General features: G+C 37.2%; 1 protein-coding gene across 1 annotated transcript in view; it reads right to left on the bottom strand.

Moving 5' to 3' along the window:
* The window catches only part of adamts3 (ADAM metallopeptidase with thrombospondin type 1 motif, 3), a 152,613-nt gene that overhangs the window by 43,311 nt on the left and 88,496 nt on the right, over nt 1-20,806 (bottom strand). Inside the window, exons 9-12 of the mRNA XM_067571746.1 lie at nt 11,521-11,664; nt 8,615-8,747; nt 3,132-3,245; nt 1,415-1,560 (exon numbers count right to left, since the gene is read on the bottom strand). Of these exons, the coding sequence (XP_067427847.1) occupies nt 1,415-1,560; nt 3,132-3,245; nt 8,615-8,747; nt 11,521-11,664 (537 nt within the window). The remainder of the gene's footprint in view (nt 1-1,414; nt 1,561-3,131; nt 3,246-8,614; nt 8,748-11,520; nt 11,665-20,806) is intronic.

Genomic DNA, 20,806 nt, shown 5'->3' with positions numbered 1-20,806 from the left:
GAAAAGGAATAAATCAGTAGTTGATCATCGTCTCTTCGCTGTCACTTATCAGGCTTGCTAACGCTACCACCAGCTATGTGTGAGATGCACAAAATGAGGCTACAGTTAGCCAGGGCCGTGTTATTCGTTGGTGTGGCAGCGGATACATGAAATAGACCTCAGACTCTTGCCTATGACTTCATGATTAATTTTCAAATCCAAGCAGACACATATAAGCTAATTTGAGCAGAAAAAACAGTTTTTACACACAATATGTGTATTGTTGGAAAAATCAACAGTATCAACATCATATACCAGCGTAAACCTATGAGATTATATGTACAGCATAACAAATGATTTAGTGTGTAGTTACCCTTTAACAGTGAATTACTGTGACTGGAAACAGAGGAACAATCTAGCCTGCACTGTCCAAAAGTAAAAGAAAATCCGCCTTCCAGCACTGATTTGTCTCATTTGTACAAAAACTGAAGTTAAAAAGCAACACTTTGGGGTTATGTGTCGGACTATCTCTTAGCCTGGAGCAGTGATTTCAATGTGATTAAAGACTGTCTTTATGTCAAGCTACACTAACTGTTTCCTGGCTCCAGTATTATTTTAAAAGGACATATGAGATTGGTATTGATCTTTCCATTTAACTCTGGGCAAGAAATCCAATAAGCATATTCCCCAAAATGTCAAACCATTCCTTTGAGTTTAGGAAACAAAAACTCCTTGGTTAAGGTTGGGGAAACATCATAGTCGTGGGTTAAGTTAGGACAACACTGCTGTCATGGTTAAAACAAACCACAGTTGAATGTTGGTATGAGATGGGACGTGAACCACAGTTTCCTGTGTCAAAGTCTTTGTTGAACCAACCATTTAACTGGTCTTCTTTCCAAGACATTTTGTGACAGTATATAAACTCCACACTACTTCCACCTCAGCTGCTTACTGAGGACAATCATTACTCTCTCAACCACAAGAAGCTGCTTGAGCAAGAGGAATGTAAACATGAGTTTTTAAGTGTTTGAACAAACAACCTATGCTTTCTTTTTCCTGATGTGGACAGCCTAATTAAAACTACATACTACATACTACATACAGGATTAATTCAAGGTTTTACAGAAGGGCATGTACAAAGTAAATTATCCACTTTATCTTTTAGTCCATAATTGACTGATGATTAAAAGTACAGAATAACTCTGCACACTCAGCTATCAAGGATTAAAACACAATAAAGCCTAAAACACTAATTTCAAATGTGGTGCCCCAACATATAATTTTGGACGAACACAACAAAAAACCTAAAATCAGCAAATCTAGTACCTAATATTTCAGCAGCATTATCAATTAGAATAATCAACCTCCATTATTTCTGCCTTCAGTTTTGACAATCATTCATGATGCCTCACAGAAACAAATGTTGGCCACTTACGCCGGGTTGTTGCACTGACGTGTCCGGAAGCGAACTCCAGTTCCACAAGAGCGAGAGCAGGAGCCAAATTTGCTCCAGGAGCCCCACGAGCCATCTTGCTTGACCTGATTTGGGTTCTTCCACATGCAGTGACCTTTGTAGCACCACTACAGGAAATGACAAGGGTTGGAGGAGAGAGGAAAGTAAGCCAACTAAAAAAGGGCTTTTTTTTTCTCTGCTAAAATGATAATACAGGCAATACAGTACATGAGAAATACACTATATAGCTACAGTATGTGCACAGTCATGTTCTGCTTAAATATGGTAATGCTCCCATGCACAAGTTCATATGTATCAAGGAAATGGTTTTTCCCATTTTGGTGTGGAAGAACTTCTTTGAAAAAAATCTCTGCACACCTGAATATGTGACAGGTGTGTCAGAGGAAGGTGCAACTTAAAAACAATGAGAAGAACTCCCTCACATTGTCTTGCTAACTGCTGAAATGTTTATTAGATCACAATGTTTTGGTCTATCCAACCTTCATCAGGTATTTGGGCAGCATCACAACACTTCCATATATATATATATATATATATATATATATATATATATATATATATATATATATATATATCTACATAGGAGCTGCCTCAAACGTCCAATCGGAGGACTACAGAGATTGGTTTGACTGATGAGCACCTTGAACTAACACAAAGCATATGCGTCACCAGTCAGAAAATAGCATTAAAAAGATTAGAAAGATACAAAATGACATGCCTGCCGAGTGTTGAAGAACTTGACAGGTGTGCACAGAGCCCTGATCTCAATCTCATCCAACAGTTTTGGGATGAATCTGAACACCAGCTGTGAGCCTTATCATCCAACATCAGTGTTGGACCTCATTAATGCGTTCACAGCTGAATGGGAGCAAATCCCTGTAGCCAGGCTCCAAAAACCTTGTGAAAAGCCTTCCCAGAAGAGTGGAGGCGGTTATAGCAGCATATTAACCCTCATGGTTATGGTATGTGATGTAATGTTGAGGCTGACTTGTGATGAAACACAGGTTTTGTAATCAAACTTATATCATTTATTATATTATAGATGCACCATAAAAGTGCTTTAAGAGTCTTATTAACAGCATTAATCAACTCAATAAGCTTCATGCAAGAGCCACTTGTACAAACAGATGTGTCCCTTAGGCAGTTACAGTACGAGTGATTTAAGAAAATTTGTGGCATTCATTAATTTTCTCATACTTAGAATTTTCTCTCTTTTCCCTCTTTATTTCTATCACAGTACAGTGATTCTCTTATGTCATGTCCTTGGCAGCTGTATTAATATTTTCCATTTGTCTCAGGTCCCCTACTACTGATTCTCCTAAATTTGTGTGAAATTCTTGTTTTTACTCTTTTTTTGGTAAAAACCTTCCAACAAATGGAGCGGAACAGGTCACCGTAAATAGCAATTTTAGGGACTTTGATTATGCTAATGATCAAATCTCATGAATGCGCACCTCCTCATTACAGGTGACATTCATCAGGCTGAAAGCAATTTATAACAAATTCGGGCAGTTATGAGAGTTTGTTGAATCCATCTTGGAACATTCATACAAGCAAACCTCATAGAAAAGAGTTTTAGGATATGAAAATGTTCTTGCATGAAGCCCATTGTTTTATTTGCCTGTCCACATACTTTTGGACGTGAAGCATCATAGGCAATAGACTAAACTAAACTTACTTTTCCGGGAGCACATTCAGTTCCGTCGAGAGGTGGACCCTTCTTGGTTTTGCAGAAGTAAGGGTTGTCCGGGTGACTGCACCAGAGCTGTTTACACGGGTCAAATGTACGAAACTGAAACAAAGAAAAGGTGAAAGTCAAGTGCTACGATGAGTAACTGAAAGAGCTGGCATGATGTATTATATGAAAGGTACAGCATGTGAAAAACTGCTTCACTGCTCATATAACAATGCACAAGCCAAAGGCTGAAAAGCAGAAATGGACCTTGGTCTTTTAAAACAGCTCTTAGAAAATTTTCTTATATTCTGAGGTGTTATGTAACATCATTGATTCCAGCTCTGAGATTCAAAAATGTCAATACGGAGGATTATGCAAGAGCTGAACATTATTTCTCACTAATGTTTTGGGTATTATGATGCTTTGCACAAATAAAACAAACAAAAAGGATGCTATGAAGTCTGATGGAAGAAGCAGATTCACTCAACAGTTCCAGTCCTCCATATCTACTGTAATAAACAGCTGACACCTTGCAGAGATTATCGTTTACAAGTGTCATCGGCTCTACTATCAGAGACACTAAAGCTGAGTGGAAAAGCTTTTCTTTGGGAACAGCTCATTGTTAACCTCCTCTCCAGGGAATGTGGTCAGATGTTCTTTTTCAAGGATTAGAAGAGATTGTCAGACTGAGTGAACTCAAAAAAATGGCCTTATAGCTGCCCAGAGCATCCCTTTTTACCAGGAGAAATTACTTCTTTCTTTTTTCCTTTCAGCTGATGTACTGTATCTCTCAGACTGGTCAATCCCCTCCCTCTTCTGGCTGACATTGCTCTTTAGGTCATGAGGCTCTATCTCAACTGCAGCTGTTATTCTTCAAAGTAGAACCGAGAGATAAGACCAAATAACTTATGTTATCACCATCACCTGCTGTGTAAAATAAATTAATACTGTTACTAAATCCATACATTTAAGCAGGGAATATTCTTCCATACTTCTGACTCTTAATGTCTACCTAAGCTGTGGACATTTCTACTACAACTATTGCTATTGTTGCAGTAGACTGAAAAACACAGATTAGAATACTACCCTCTGTAGACTGAAAAACACGATCGCTGTTATTAGTCTTTGGAGCCGTTTCTGAACAACCTAACGTGACCGTAATCTCCATGATGAAGGACCATGTCACCCGGTGCTGCGGTGTGGCTCACTGATGTGTTTTTAATAGTTTTTGGACAACAAGGGAGGGCTATGGCACAGAGAAATAAGATATATCAGGCTTTGGATACACACAACATACTTGTAAGTAAGATCGATTCACTGTTGGTTTGGCTCTGCACATGAGACTTGTTGGCAATAAGAAAAACATAGATAATCGCCAACCTTATCCTTTAATGATTCATGAGTCTGACTCACTTAAATTTTTGCACAATTCACCTTTGGGTAAAGCTCTAGTATTCATGGATAGGATTTTAACACTGAGAATTCTGTATTAGAAGAGGACAGACCTTTTAATTAAAGGTATTAGTAATCCCTTGAATTCCTGACTATATTCTGTTGGTTACTTCTGTGAGAACCAGGTTTCCCCTCCACTTCATGTTAATATTCCATTAAATGTCTTTCCATCTATGCAGTAAAATACTAGCATGACACCATTTATACTAACTTTAGACTAGAGGCGTTTTAGTATTCAGTTCACCTAGATTGGGGTCACTGATTCAGAGCCATTTCCTCTCTTAATCTCATTTCTTAGGACTTGATAGGACGAACTAATTAAATTTGAATATTTGAATCCTGCAGAGATGAATATGACTCTCTGAACATGTCCGCCCTAGCCACATCTTCAGTCTCGTTCAACCGATCGAGCCAGTAGATTTTCTTTGCAGAGGAACATAAGTGACATAAGCATAACGTACTAGAAAAGTATTCCTGTGGTAATTGCGGTGTGAATGCTGGCTGACGAAAGGCTGATGCTAAACTGGACTGCTAGCTTTAATTTGGAGTTGGAAAAGTGGGAAATGGGTGGGTCAAGTTAGGAAATCTCAGCTGTGTTGATTATTTTCAAAAAGTATGAAATGGAGTTTGTGGCTGAAAGTATGAATGAGTAGAAAAAAGTTGAAAATGCACAAAAAGTGTGAAAATGTGTCAATTTTTAACATTCCTTCCATTCATTTGAATGGAACAAAATTGCCGAAAAATGTTGAATATTTCGGAAATTATGAAGGGTATGAATGAGAAAAGTAATAGTGCAAATGTCCTAATAGAGCTGAATGTTTTGATGTCTGAATGTGGAAGTAGTTCAGTGCCAAAAAAGTGGGCAGAATAATAATAACATAATAATGTAGGATGTGTATGCTGGAAAGCATTCACACTGATAAGCTGGACTGAATAACTACTTTTTAAAACAAACAAACAAAAACCTTTTTAGCTTGCTACACAAAAAGAACCCATTGGGTTAAATACAAAATTGCTGCACAGCGGCCCAATTACTCCATTTGCAGCTCTGGCTCTCTGTTTTTGTTTTGTTGACATGGAGGTGCGAACCAAAGTCTGCTGGTGTATGGCGGTCAGTTTGGGCTAACAGGGACGCTGACCTCAATTGTTCAAAAACTGTCAGTGCAACAGGAACGCCCTCCAAAGGTGGCGCAAAAGGTGTCTTTGGAACAAACAACTTAAAGATTGTGTGGCTGTAATTGTTTGCTTGACCACTGCAGACCAATGATCAGTGATTACAGTTTGGGGCTTTAATTAAACTAGTGTAAAAAGGAACAGTCAATTGTTGGTTAAATGTGAAATCAAAGAAAGTAATTATACATTTAAAATTTAAAATCCATGTATAGTTAAAGCCTTTACACTGCCTTAACAAGTCAGTGAGTCTTGTTCTGGGTGTACATATCTTTTTTCCATTAAAAAAATTGAACATTTTTCATCATTTTGCTTGTTTCCAATGCAGTTTTATCTGTTTTTGAGAAGTGTTTTTTATCACTGACACTGGACTAGAAAAAAAACAATTTCACAACTTTGACAAATTCTTCAGTTATTCACAAAACATGAAGACGAAACAGGCATAATGGATTTTAAAGTAGGAAAGATAATTCCCTGCACTGCTCTTCACCGTATTCAAATCACGTATCATCAGAGTATACTCTGATGAAGGTCTGCAGGGAATGAATTGTGAGTTTGATGTATTGATGCATCTGCATACGAAACGCTGGAAGTTTAAAACCTCAGAGATTAAAAAAACCACTCAAAAACTAGTTTGGCTTTTGCAGAAGCAGATGCTCTGAGAGTTTTTTTTATGTAAATGAGGATTCAGTTTATTGATGGATATTAAAGGGGAAATATCATGTTTTTTGTGATTTTCTGACATTTATACACTGTAATTATGTCAGATGCCTATATTAAACATTTGTTTGGTGGCTTGTTCAACAAGCTAAGGTGCAGGACAAGACGTGTTCATGTTTGAAAGTTAGATAAGATGGAGACTTTAGCAGGAAAGCTAATGTGGGTTATAGTTCAGAGTCTGTGACTCTTGTGTTGTGTAGCAGGATGCTATCAGGCTCAGTGTGACTATCTGCTGAACTTAACCGTTTTGGTTCACCCTCACCGCTCTAATCAGTGTGATATCCAGTAGCAGCAGCTGTTTTCAGCAAAAAAAAGCTCCTGATAAACTACTTGTAAACTACCTGCCAAGCACCAAACAGCAGACAGACAAAGTCAGTGACAACCTAGCAAAAACAGTAGAGAAATTAGCAGCTCCAGATATTCCCCTCAGAAGTTGGTGTAGAGTAAAACAGAGATAAATGAGAGTGAATATTGGACTAACACTCTCAAGGCCAGATGTGTGATTAGGTAACATGTTAATAATAATAAACTTTATTTATATAGGACTTTAAGTTTACAAAGTGCTTCACAGATATAAAAACTGAAAATATACAGTGCAATTACAAATTAGAATAGTTTCAAGAAATAGAAACATAGATAAAAGATATGCGCCTAATATCATTAAGATTGTCGATGTCAAGGTTTGATTTTTTTCAGTAGAGGTTGAACAGCCAATTTAAAAATTGGAGGAATAACCCCTGAAGATAAAGACGTATTAAATAATATCTGAAGATAAAAAGGCAGAAACCTCTTTTTCCACTCAAATAAAAACCACTCAAAAAAGTAGAAAGTCTAATATGATGTGGTAAGAAACAGGTTGGACCAAAGAATAACCTTCAGAGTAATTTGCAAAGAGAAAACTACAACAATAACATCAATAATTTTCTCGCTCTACTGAAGTTACAGCAGGACGGGTATTCAACCTCAGATGGAGCCAGCTGACCTGATTCTTTTATATGTTAAAATCAAACAATGTAGCCTTCATCCCTGGCGGAGCTGGATTACCAACAGTCCTTTGAAATTCAAAATGCTTTCAAAAACATTTTGACCTTGATTAAAAGTGAAGATCTTAGCCATCAAGTGGAGATTTTTAGTGAAAACCCTTAAGGCCTCTGCCCAGTCCTTTATGTCTACATTCTGCCCAAATCCAACCCCAAAAATGACTCATTTCTTGCAAATGATGTGAGCATATTTAAAATTTAATATACGACAGAACAAGTCTAGAAGAAAGGGTGTGATGTTTTCTGCATTGCACGATGCTGATCATAATCCTCATTATATCAATTACTCAGCAGGTGCTGTCATTTCTCACTTCCTAAACTTACTTTTGCTGCACGTACTCATTCCGAACAAAGTCTTCTCATTCATTAAAAGTGCAACATAAAGAACTCCCACCACCACCTGCTGTGTTTGCATTTTCAAGTGTTCAATATTGAACCCTCCTCATAAAATATTTCAACAAACAAGGCAGAAAAATCTTCGCCCAAATGCAAAAAAAAAGCAATAACATTATTTTTTCCTGCATTTTGCAAGGCGATAAATCAAATCTTTAATTCTGTTAGATGTCTGCTCGTATTAAGATCTCTGCTCATCTGTGCAATGAATAATGTGATATCATACTGTAGATCAAGGTGGAGTGAGCAGTAACAGGAGAAAAGTGACAGAATATTTATCATCCTGCCATCTGTAGAGAGCTAGCCAGATAGCAGGTGTGACTGCGGTAAAATCAGCAGATGTCTGTTTGAAGTGCTCACTAATCTAGTGTCTGATTCTTGCTAGTGTGAGTCTGCTGATATTTAAAAAGTCAGTTTTCCCAGATGGTTGCCATCAGCATCTCCTGCACGTATTTCTGTGAAAAGCTCACCAGAACTTCTAGGCTCTGCTCAGCTCAAGTGCCATTTTTTTTTTAAAGCCTGAAAAAGTTTCAGATGTTGACATCTTATTCTTCTTGGCTACTTGAGAGAAAATTAAGTTTGTTTGGATTCTTTTTTTTCCTCCCCTTTTTCACTGCTGAGTTTCACTTCAAGACATATTTTCTCGGGACAGGGTACAGAGTGTGCAGGTGGCACATATCCACTAAATGGAAGCCTGAGGGCTGTACTCACTGAAGTGCAGATCTTATAACCAACTCCAAAGTCAAATCGACACTGCTCGTCCATCGAGTAGTTGATGCCAGGGAGTTCAGGAAGTTGCGGCCAGTCGTGTTTGAAGGGGTCATCCAGGAGACAGTCATATGTGCTATCAGGGAATAAAAAACAAACAAACAAAAAAAGGAAGAAGAAAAGGTGACACAGGGCAGGAAATCAACATCGACAGTACATCCTGATGAAGACAAAAAGGTGCTTTTCAAACCTCTTTTGTACTGTAACTTCTCAAAAAGGGAACCAGGCTTTTTATATCTTATTTATCTTATATTGGTGACAGATCTTTACTCTTAATTTCCCTTGTTTTATAAGTATATTGAAGCCTCATTGTTTTCTGATCTAGTCCAGTTTTAAATCTCTGCAGATTTATTAATGCAACACTAAACTCTCGTCCCATATTTACCTGTTGTTGTGGATAATGTGCACATCCACAGCGTTAAATCCATAAATATAACAACACAGTCCTGTCATAGTCACTACTCTGCTGCTGAGTTTCTCTTTTTAACAGATAAAACTGTTTTTTTTGGCATTTTTTGGACTGATGTTAAGCTACTGTCAGTTAGAGTCAATACTCCCTGCACATGTTACATTAAACATCTTCCAGCATGTCAAAAGCTACGGTACATTACCTTCCTTTCCTAAGTTTCACTGACTGAGTAATTTAAAACTAATAAATCAAATCTAATACACAATGAGTATATTGAGCTATTCATACACTGCAATCGAATCAATCTTCATCTCCGTTCCCTGTATTCAGCCTGCCTGGGCCTCTAGGTGGCATCTCACAGTTTCATTTACCACATAATTAATCAGCCAATAAACCAAAAGAAAGTCGTGTTCTGAATCCAAAACATCCAACAGTTTAGTGGTCTGTTGTTTTGCAGCCTCTAATTGCTTACTTATGTAAACATGCATCATTCATCATCATTTGATCCCTGTGAATATTCTGTTAGGAATGTCAAAGGCTTTAAATTCAGTCAACAGTAAGTTGTTTTTGTTTCGTTTTTCAATAAGAGTCAAGCTATTTATGTTTCAGTTCATGCATAGATTTGGCTGCATATGACCAGGTGGTGAGGAGTGGCTCAGCTGCAGTAAATCCCAGCTTGGTTGCTTTTTTTTTTTTTTTTTTTTTAAAGGCAAGGGCACAGCTAAAGTCTGCTCAGAGTCAGACAGGGCATATGTGCCTTTTGTAGTGTAAAATGGTTTTAAACATCTAATAGATTTCACCTCAGCAGCTCGCTAACCGAGCTTTCTCTCTCTCTCTTCCTCAGAACCAAAGCTTTCATGTTTATGATCCTATATTATCACAGAATATATTGATTTTTCTCAGCAACGGATCCACAGCCGCGGGCTTCTCTGAAAACACAGTATACTGTACGGCGATTGATTGCCATTGTCATCTCCTTTAATGCACAGTCAGTACTTTGGTGTCCATGCTCTGCTGAACTTGTCCCTGTCACAAATTGATTCTTTTCTAGCTGAGTGAAGAGCTCAATGTCTGTGAACTGAACACATGTCATGGAAGCATGTGCTGGAAAGATACAAGCTCCATCAGTGTCCTGTTTGTAGATGGTATGACGCCGTTTCAAATGCAGGAAGACGTTTCACATCATGTAATGTTTAATCCTGCTGTTTCTGTGCTTTGATGATAAACATTAAAAGCTAGAAGCTTATTGTATCTCACCTTATTCACCGTACAACATTATGTAATATAGTAAGAAGTACTTCCCAACCAAGGAAATTATGTTAGTTTCTTATAATGTGTGTACGTGGTAGAAAGTTTAATTATGAGCAAAGAAAAAACAGATCATGTTATCGAGCAGTTAGTGCCACTTATTTAGATTATTAAGAATTTTACATTTTACACCAAAGTGTAGAAGAAAATGTGAATTATCTCTTGGTTGTAGAAACATTTCAGTAAACTATAGGTCACATTCATTCCTATGTAAACAAATTGTAAACCATTTTGAATCTTTTTCAACACTCCAACTAATTTTCTTCTATTCGTCACCAGATTTTATATTTGATAAAGCCAGAAAAAGTGTATTTTTCATATACTATAATGTTTTTATACAGTTATTTTGTGAATGCATTAGTGTTAAAAAATTGTTAACTTTTAGTACCTTTTCTATTTTGAACAATTTATTGACTCTGGTTTGAACAGATGAGTGAATGAATGTTGATTGTAGATATTTTGCTCCTATGTATTACATAAAATATTGTTGTGATGGGGAGCAACAGGATAAACGTTTTAGCTTTTTTTCCTAATGTTTCAACTTGTTATAATTTTTTTATCTGACTTTTTACATTTCATCCTCTATTTCTGATATTGTCCAAATAAATAAACAAACAAACAATTGTGCAACTGAAAATTTTGACAAAAGTTATAAATCAAAGCTATCAAAATGTGTTGATTATTCATCTAGAGATGGTTTTACATTAACATAAAAAATATAAACACACATAACTCGGTGGTCATGACTCTGACTCAAATGAAAAGTTGCACAATTGCTCATCCTTGAACAAAGCTCTAATATTCCTGGAAAGGATTTAAGTATTCTCCAAATATCATGAAAGACATCAGACATTAAGCATGATTCATGTCATTGAGTGTATCTTTAAGCAGATTCAGATCCAGATGCAAAAATGTTGATTATTTTTAACATTGACATAACCATTTAGGAGGGTTGTGTAGTTCTAATCCCTAGTATCAAAAAACAGTAAAGACAGCTATGAAGTCAAAGTCTTCAAATGTAAAATCATACGGTCAAGACAGACCAGCATTTCAAATCTTTCAGACAGTACCGTATATGTTTGTTTACGTCCACCTCACTGTGTGTGAACATGAACTGCAAACATGAACTCACTGGATGTATCTCTTCAGCTCCTGTCCGCTGCACATGGACCAGTGGTATCGGTGGAAGGCCGCCTGCACCAGAGGAGCCATCACGCTTCCCATCGCTGTTTCGTCCCCGCAGCGGTTGCCTTGACCGTCGTGCTCCATGCCCAACCTGCTCCCACAGGCACACACACGCAAATATTTAAAAAAAAAAAAACTGTAGGACATCAAGATATACCTCCCCAAGGACTTATTATACAGAAGCTTGTATCATGTATCTGTGGCTGGAGGTGAAAAGTAACTAAATATACTTACTTTAGTCTGTACTGTACTGTACTGTACTCAAGTACAAATGTATGCTTTTTCTATTTTGTGACACTTTTTACATTTAACTTTACTTCACTACATTTATCTGACATTTATTACTTATGTACTATGAGTTATATTAGCTATAATATCACTATTATCATCTCCCTTTTTCTTTCCTTTCTTCTTTTCATCCTTCTTCTGATATATTTTAAAATTCATGACATTGATGCATGGTATTTTGCCTATAATGTTCAGATAACAATACAGATATTTTTTCATTTTATTGAAATAGCACCTTTTTGAATGTATTTTCCACCAGTGTAACTGTCATTCTCGGTTCACATGCAGATATATAGAAAACTTGGAGTCATGATTACTCTTCCTGATTGACTCAAATTTGGAAAACCGGTTAGTTTTAGTTTGGGGTACATTTTTGAAAAACAACATTGGAACTGTCACACATTTTTAGCAGTGCAAACATACTATTACCACCATCAGTTCTGAAGTAACTAAGACTGTAAATGTCACATTTAAACAGAAAACACACTCATTCATTTGCAGTCATTCAAATCCTGTATCAAAACATTCCCACCATACAATACAGCACTACCACGGTAGGTCAGATATATGATTTTCATCCAGGCACACTGGCAATTTCACTCAGTCTTCTGTATAAAAAAAGAAAATTGTTTACCAGTGGAATGAAAAGAAAAACACAAATTCTCAGGTGTCTGTGTGCATCTGCACAAAGTAACCTTATCCACCTGCTGGTCTCATTGTTCTCTACATTCCAGTGGTGACAATATATTGCTCTTGGTCCACTGCTATTCAATCTACACATGCTCCCTCTTGATACCAACATACAGAATCACAATCTATCCTATATACTATTCCTATGCTGATGATACACAGCTGTACGTCTCACTTTCCTTGGACGGCCTCAGTCCTGGATATGAGTTTCTTCAGATGCAGTGATGACATCAACCACTGGATGTCTCAAAACTTGCTGCAACTTTATCTTCTTTTAAAAGCAGTCTTAAAACTTTGCTTTTCTCTCAGGTTTTTGGCAGTGTGTGTGCCTTTGTGTGCGCCTGCTGTAGTCCATGTGTGTAGTAGCTGTAATAGGAACGCCAGGTGTTCTCTTAGCTCAGAAACAGCACAGATGTCATTCATAATACAGATGGTACTTTCAACATAATGTTTAGCGAGCATGTGCGGAGAAACTCTTCAACATGTTGTTCTTGATGTGGGAAATAAAATTACTGTGTCCCTGATGTAAACAACCACTACATCTGTTTGCTACCATTAATTCAATGCAGACAAAGCTCCTGGTCTGCATTAGGTCACTTTCACACCCGGTTTGGTTCAGTTGCTCAGAACCGAGGGGAAAAAAACAAACAAACATACATTACAGTATTTCTTTTCATTTGTGATCAAGTTTGTGTTCACATTTTTAACTCGTTCGCTGAACTTTTCTGGTGACTCATTCTGCATTATCAGCGTCATACGGACCCACCTGTGTATGTCGGAAATTCAAGTTCTAGAGACTGAAAGAGGGTCATGCTGCACTTTTTTTGCAGCTAATGGGTTTGTTTATATTCTCTGGTGTCACAAAGTTCACGATTATTAGTCCAGGCTTCCCATATGTCATAAATAATGATGCACAGGTCACGACAGAATTCAGTTGACAGTTTTCACACCAGCACAAACAAACCAAACCAAACAAGACAAACACACCACACTTTGAAGCAAACAAGACAAGTTAGGTGTGAAAACACCCTTAAAGGAGTCAATCATTCGAACAAAACCTTCCACCTGTGGGCTGATTTTTTTTTACATTTCTAATAAACATAAACCTAAATGAACTTCCTGACCAGACAGAGAAAATCTTTTGCCTCTGCAGATAACTTCTGGAATCACAACCTGTATTTAAACTTATGCTCCAGCTTCATCTTAAACGGTGTTAATGAGATGGTTTTAAGAAGACCTGATGTACTTGATTTGAGAAGCAGAAAAAAAATGGGGACAAAGAAAAAAATATTCAATATGTTTGACAAAAGTATCTAAAGTCACGGTCAGTTAAATGGCTTTTCCTGAAGCTTTAAGCTATTTAACAGGGTCTTTGTGGGTGGATTTGGTCTTGTTTTACTATGCTGTACTATTATCTCTAAGGGCAAGAGTAAAATTTCATGCTTAACATGGATGGGAACGGATGAAACTTCAATCAATAAAATGTTATGTGGTTGAAAGTTTCAGAAAGTGGACCTTAAGTTGGTATTGTTTTGTCAAAATACTGTTCCTTATGCCAAAAGTGAACTTTCATGCTTCTATTAGTGTTATATAATGGAGGTTAAGCCTGAATAATACATATTATAAAATAATTTAGTCAATGAATAGCTGAAGTGAGATATTATATAATGAGTGTGCAGTGAGATTCTTTTCCAACTAGACTTTAAATTGAACGAACATTTCCTCTAAAGTTCTTGATGTTCTGGTCTGCTTTGATGTAAAAGGTGCTTCACATAGTTTTTAGATGACGAGTCCAACAGAAAATTGTTTTAAACTGATTTTGCTGCAACAACACTTTAAACCAAAATGGGAGTCATATGCTTTAAGTTTAATGTTTGTGTACCGATACATAAAGTACTGATATCTGCTGCCTGCGGGAGAAGGAAGAAAACATTATAAAACGTAATTGGACCCAGCAGATTTAGCTTGTAAGGCGAACTTATACAGTCATTATTGTGATCGTTATTAATAGCAGACGCATAAGCATGAAAAACAATACTCTGCCTCAAACAGCTATACTGAATTGGCTTATAAAGAGGACAGATGGTGGGTGCCTCTCTTTGTTTAGTGTGTTTTTTATAGAACGTGGCTCCTTTTGAGCTTAAGCTATCGTTATGCATTATTTGTCAGCATATCCTGTATTTCCAATAGCTGCCGCCACTGTCTATGTCTCTATGATGACAGTGAAGTGCATTATTTGAAAGTTGAGTGCTAGATGTCGTAAGAAAAAATGTTCAGAGCCTCATTTATAGATTCATGTGTGTTTTCTAATCATTGGAAAACAATTATTTGCACATTCAGCTGATACTAAAGATGTGTTGTCGCTGTTCAACCTACAACCCATCATTCTGCCTGAGTGATGTGATGTGTGTGAGAGAGAGAGCTGAAAAAAAAAACCCATCATACTTTTGCAAAGAGGACAATGCGTTCATTGTGAATCGCTGCATACCATGCTGCGCTTTCTCCGAACGAAGCTTGTGTTTTTCTAACATACAAGAATCATCAATAAATACTTGTGTCAGCAGATGAGATGTCGATACTGTACTGTACGTTCTGTCACCACACAAATGCATTTGCAGTTATTTTTAGAAATGCATGAAATGTTGAAGAGGCTCTTGCAGCTCCAGTGTCAGCTTGTTTGTTTTGTAATGCAAATCCATGCAAGGAATTTAACAAAAAACACATGGATTCACTGTACAAAGTTTTTTTTATTTTTCGAATCCATCATCTAAAAGAAGTGTTTAAAAACAGAAAGTTTTGCACAGTGAATCCATATGTTTTCTTAAATTCCTTGCATGAAAAATAAAAAGCGCATGTCAGGAGCTGGGAGAAAAAATTTGACTTGGCGTGTGAACTCTTTCACTGTATCTGTAGCGCATTAAGCCATTTGATTTTGCTCACACATTTTGAAATAAACAGTTACTGGTTTAAGAGGGGAGAAATGTAGTGCTTAATGTGCTGTAGATCTACTGCAAAACAAATTTGCTTTTAGCCATTCTACTATTTCCAAGGTCAAGAATGAACTTTCAGGCTCAAATTTGCTGTAGAGCTGCAACGATTAGTTGATTAATAGATTAGACAATTGACAGAGAATGAATCACCAACTATTTTGATAATCAATTAATTGTTTTGAGTAGTTTTTTTAAGAAATAATACTGAAGTTATCTCGTTCCAGCTTCTTAAATCTGAATATTTTCTGGTTTCTATAGTCCTCCGTGACAGTAAACTGAATATCTTTGGGTTGTGGAATGCTGGAGGGACAAAACTTGGGAAAGAGTGATCAGACATTTTTCACTATTTTTATAGACCAAACAACTACGATAATGAAAATAATCATTACTTGCAGCCCTAATTTGCTGTAATTTTTTAACAATACTTGTATGTAGCCTACCAGTATACTTAAATTAGTTTGATATTTAAATTAAATTTTATTTTTTAGAATAAATAAACCCTCAAACTGTATAACTAATGAGGGCTAGCTGAACCGCAACAGTTTGGTTTGTTACTAACTTTGAACTTTTAACTATCTTTAGTCATGTGGGAGCAGACAACCTCTCTCAGTTCACAAAATCACATTTTAACATCACTGATGTTTACTTCAATATATACCGACAGACAGACAGACAGTACTCCTTTCTGATTGGCTGGCAGATGACACATGTATCAGGAAACCTCGAGTCCTAGAATCAAAAGTTCAACCACTGCTCTAAGTCACTATCCAAGTTGTATTAAATTCTATTAAGTTCTTTTGCTTTGCGTTTGTCACAATTAATTTTTAAATAAAAAGTTATTCAGTGGCTGGTTCACATCCCTGTCATCTCTTTCTTTCTCTTCCATCCTTTCCTGTCATCTCTCAACTGTCTATTTAATGAAGGCATAAAATGCTTGAAAGAAGTAGTTTGTACAATGTGTTGTCCGCCCACTTCTAAACGCACACATTACTTTATAAATTGAAGTAAAAGTAATTACTTTGACAGTTGGAAGTTAAAATGGCATTCATTTTTCCCGTAGACAATGTTGCATGACTCACAGTTTGAGCACTTTTACAGCTCCGCTCGGCATAAAACTCTCTCGGTTAAATCATTAGTCCAAGAGATGAACTACTGTGTTAGACAATATCTGGCTCCTTGATTAAAAAGTATAAGACTGGGAACATAAAAATTTGGGGGGAGAAGTTAACTACGACTCCTAAGGTACATTGCAGCAAGAAACAGCCAATCACAGAGCTTAAAATTTGGTCACGTGCACCGCTAACGGCAGGCAGAAGCTAAAGATTACAGTGTTGAGAAAACAAATTTTACAATCTGCAGCGTAAATCAGCTCAGTTTTAGTTTCTGGGTCACTTTTGAGTGAATTCAGCTACTATAGTGCCGCATTTTTACAGCTCCAACAAAGAAGCGTTTTGTATTCACTACAGCTCTGATTCGTGCTTCTTCTCCATAGCAATGGCGGTTGTGGCCAAAATCACAGACAAAAAGTGATTTCTCAGAAAAAAAGTTGAAATAAATGAAACTGGTGGTCATAATATAAACCTATAGGATCATTACATTATAAAAGATAGTCCTGAGTTTCTATGTTGAGTAATATTGAGGATACTGTTTAAAGAAATATTTGAAATGGGAATACAGAATGGGGAAAAACACCTCCAGAGCCAACTGCCCCTCTCACTTCACAACTCGGTTCAGAACAGCTATAAACACTTCAGCCTTCGGACATTATCGGGAAACGCGTCGTAGGAAATTGTTCACCCCCTGGAGTTCTTATCCATAAGATAATGACCTTTGTCTCGTCTATTCTTCCAATATATCAGGGCACCTCCTCATGTGTAATCACTTACATATAGTGGTGACACATTGTCCTTTACAATAAAAGCATCAGCTTTGCACCCAGACAGTCTTCAATGTCACCCTGTCTGTCTGTCTTCTGTTCTCTTTGCTGCTGATTAAATCAACAACCCCTCGGACTCTTCTTTGGCCGTTACAAAGATCCTCTGATCCTCTGTTGAGCCTCTGTTAGCTTAAACTTGGCATACTAATTTGTCCTAAATAGTATTAGGACATACTGCACATGTGTTTAAATGAACTAAATTTACAGAAACCTCATATAGTGCTTTATGACACCTTCAAAAGACTGTTAAATGTATATACATACTTAAAGTAATAAGGTCTTTGCTGTGATAACACAAAGGTCACATCTTAAATATTCTTGAATCAATAGTCACATGATTAATTTGATGCATGATTACTTAGAAACAAGGGGTGGGTTGATTAAAGACTCAACTTGCTTCATTCTCCCCATGGGAACACTGCATGTGTGAGGAAATAATGATCTAACATTACCTTCCTGACATTTGTGAGAAGTCATGTTAAATAAAACCATGGCAACTGGTTAATTAAAACAAAGAGGGTACATGCCTGCTCTTGGATTTCAAATCCTTAGTTTCAGTGCGGCAGTCGAATGAGGAGACGGAAAATCCTGAAGCAATTATTCCTGGTTGATCATTTCCACTGTTTTCTAGAGAGCCTTTATGAACCAAAGCTGCTTTACGTGAAACGAAAATCCTACTTTAAGTGTAGAGATGTACAGTTCAGATGTTTTACTTATGTTACAAAAGGGAAGGTGGAAGTAGGATAATTCAGGCCTGTGAGAACAGTGTCTGCAACTCCTTCTGAGAGAAGCAAGCAAGGTAGTATGAAGCATCAAGTATCTCCAGCTAAAACGTGATTTAGGAAAATCTACTCAGCCACCACAGGTGAACCTGGCACCAATATGTTTTTCTGTAAACGAAAGGCTGATCTGGAGTACACGAAGACAGATGATGAGAGTGATTATTTTTCATGGAGTTTAATGTAATTTTATGTGCTTATTGTCTCCATCTGCGAGGGAAAGTTGTTGTTTTCCTGGTATACTGTTCGATCTCATGCTGCATTACTGCAGGCTGGAAACACAGTAAGGCCTGTCCATGAAGCAAAATTAATTTCAGCTAGCAAAAAGGAAAGTGATGGTCAGGGCAGCTATGGCGAGTGAGCTGACAGCTAAAACCAGAAAATCATTTACTGAAACTTTGAAAAGTACAAAATGTGCTTAAATGCAATTGAAAACTTATTGCTAAAAGTTATGAGTTGTTTTTTTTTTTTGCTTAAGGGATCGTAGGCTGTTTTCAGACATCTGTATTAATGCTCAAATCTCTGTTTTGTTGTTTAGCAATTCAGGAAGGTCTGGTGTTTTTCTAAATGACGGCTATTTCTCCTGGTTAGAGAAACAATCGACCAATCAAAGCTATACACTGTAACAGTGATTAAGAATAGACATCTTCACACATAGCTACCTAACGTATCCATGAAAAACAAGAGACACAAGCAGGGATACAAAAATAGCAATTGGATGAATATGGATGATGCAAAAGACGTGTCATTCTAAGCCGACTTACAGAAATAACAGCTCGATAATCATTGTTGAAATCTTAGAAAACGAAATAACCGCCTCCCCTCCAAACTGAAACTGGCTGGCATGAACACAAGGTCATTTTAAATTAATAATAATGGCAATTTACTCTAATTATCAAGCTACAAGTGTCCTCCCCAGCAGTGAACAGTCTCGCCAGTGGTCCCCAGATGCTGCACTGATGACATAATGTCAAATTAATGCTTAAATATGCAAACATATCTGTGACATAATCATCCACAAATATATATCCCCACAATCTAATTTGTAGCACTTCACTAATTGAGCATTTAAAGATCTTTTCTTCTGTCTCTGCCTCATGCAGCCATTTATCTCCTCAGCTTACAAAACACTTTCAAACACCCTCCTTCCTTCTCTTAGCTGTTCTTCAGTTTAGCAGCTGTTGTTGGTTCTGGAAGCTGTATTTTGCTTTACTAGGATTTAATCTTGAAATTGAATGCGAAGAGTTGTCTCAGAATGTCTCCTCTAGGATCTCCTCTCAGCACTGCAAAGCTGTATGTGTACAGTACAACTCCTGGTTCCCACATTGATTTTTTTTTTTTCTTCCTGTGGAAGGCTATTGATCTCTGAAGATGAAACCCTCTGTTCATTTTCCCCCCATGGTCAGCTGCAGAGCAACAACCGTGAAGTTGGAGGATTTTGTGTCCCGCTCGGGGACATTTCAAAAGGATGGATCCTTGCTGTTTCAGCTGGTTGGAAGGACATCTTCTCTTTTTTCTCTACGCCGCCAGTCCTGTCAATTTTCAACAAGCTCAAACAATAAAAAGCAACAAACAAAACTTAGGTCCAACCCTGCAGATGGTCTTCAGATCTGCAGTCTGCTTCACATATAAACTCCACTTTTTCGAGGCCATATGACATCAATGTTGTCTATGTCTCCAAATTGTGAGACATGATCTCTTTAATCCTTGCATCTACAGGCCTAACTCCATCTTGTATCTCATCGGACAGAGTCGATTCTAGTCTGGACCAGTTGCTATGGACAGTTGGTCGATAAAGCTTGTCCTGTTTGTAGTTCTTAACAATTCTAATTGTTTGCCTTCTGCTGCCTGTTGTTTCCACTAAGCTTGTTTTTTTTATATTGCTTGCTTTTTCATCACCACTACACACACTGAGCAGGAGAAATGATTGTTTTCAGAAGAACAGTCTGAAAAGTAAAAGTATGGGTGGGAACCTTTTGAGAATCTCACACTTCGACTCAATTCAGAATCGATTCTCAATTCAAATTTCATTCATACTCTCCAGTTCAATGTTTTCCAAACCTTTAATTCATTTCCTTTGTCCACTGAACTGTAATATGAAACATAACTTGCGGTTAAGCTAAATGGTCTTGAAGGTCACTGCCTGACGAACAGAAAAAAGCAGAGAAAAGCGTGAGTTTTAAAAAGTTAAAATCCACCTCCACCCCAAAAATGTGTTTATTATTACTTCTCTCGGATGTCTGACCTTCACCATGCAGAATGATGTACTGTATGTGAAGACTGACACATTCATCTGCTGAAAGGAGAGTCCTTTGCTATGCTTTTTCTATCTTATGAAACTTATCCACAGCTCAGGTCTTTGAAATGAAACTGACTATGTGCAGAACTTTTTCTTTGCCTGACCAGAGTTGGCTGTATGATCAAGCTCTGTATTACATCCAAACTCTATCCATAATTCCCTCAAAAATAGCCTTTTTCCTTCTGTTCCTTTTCTGTGCATGCAAATGAGCAAGAAATACCCAACCTGCATATTTTGGTGATTATGATATT

Source organism: Thunnus thynnus, chromosome 2 (genome assembly GCF_963924715.1).
Source record: "Thunnus thynnus chromosome 2, fThuThy2.1, whole genome shotgun sequence".
In the NCBI taxonomy this organism is placed as follows: Eukaryota; Metazoa; Chordata; class Actinopteri; order Scombriformes; family Scombridae; genus Thunnus; species Thunnus thynnus.
The sequence above is the reverse complement of the archived record's forward strand: the minus strand, read 5'-3'. Positions and strand labels throughout refer to the sequence as shown.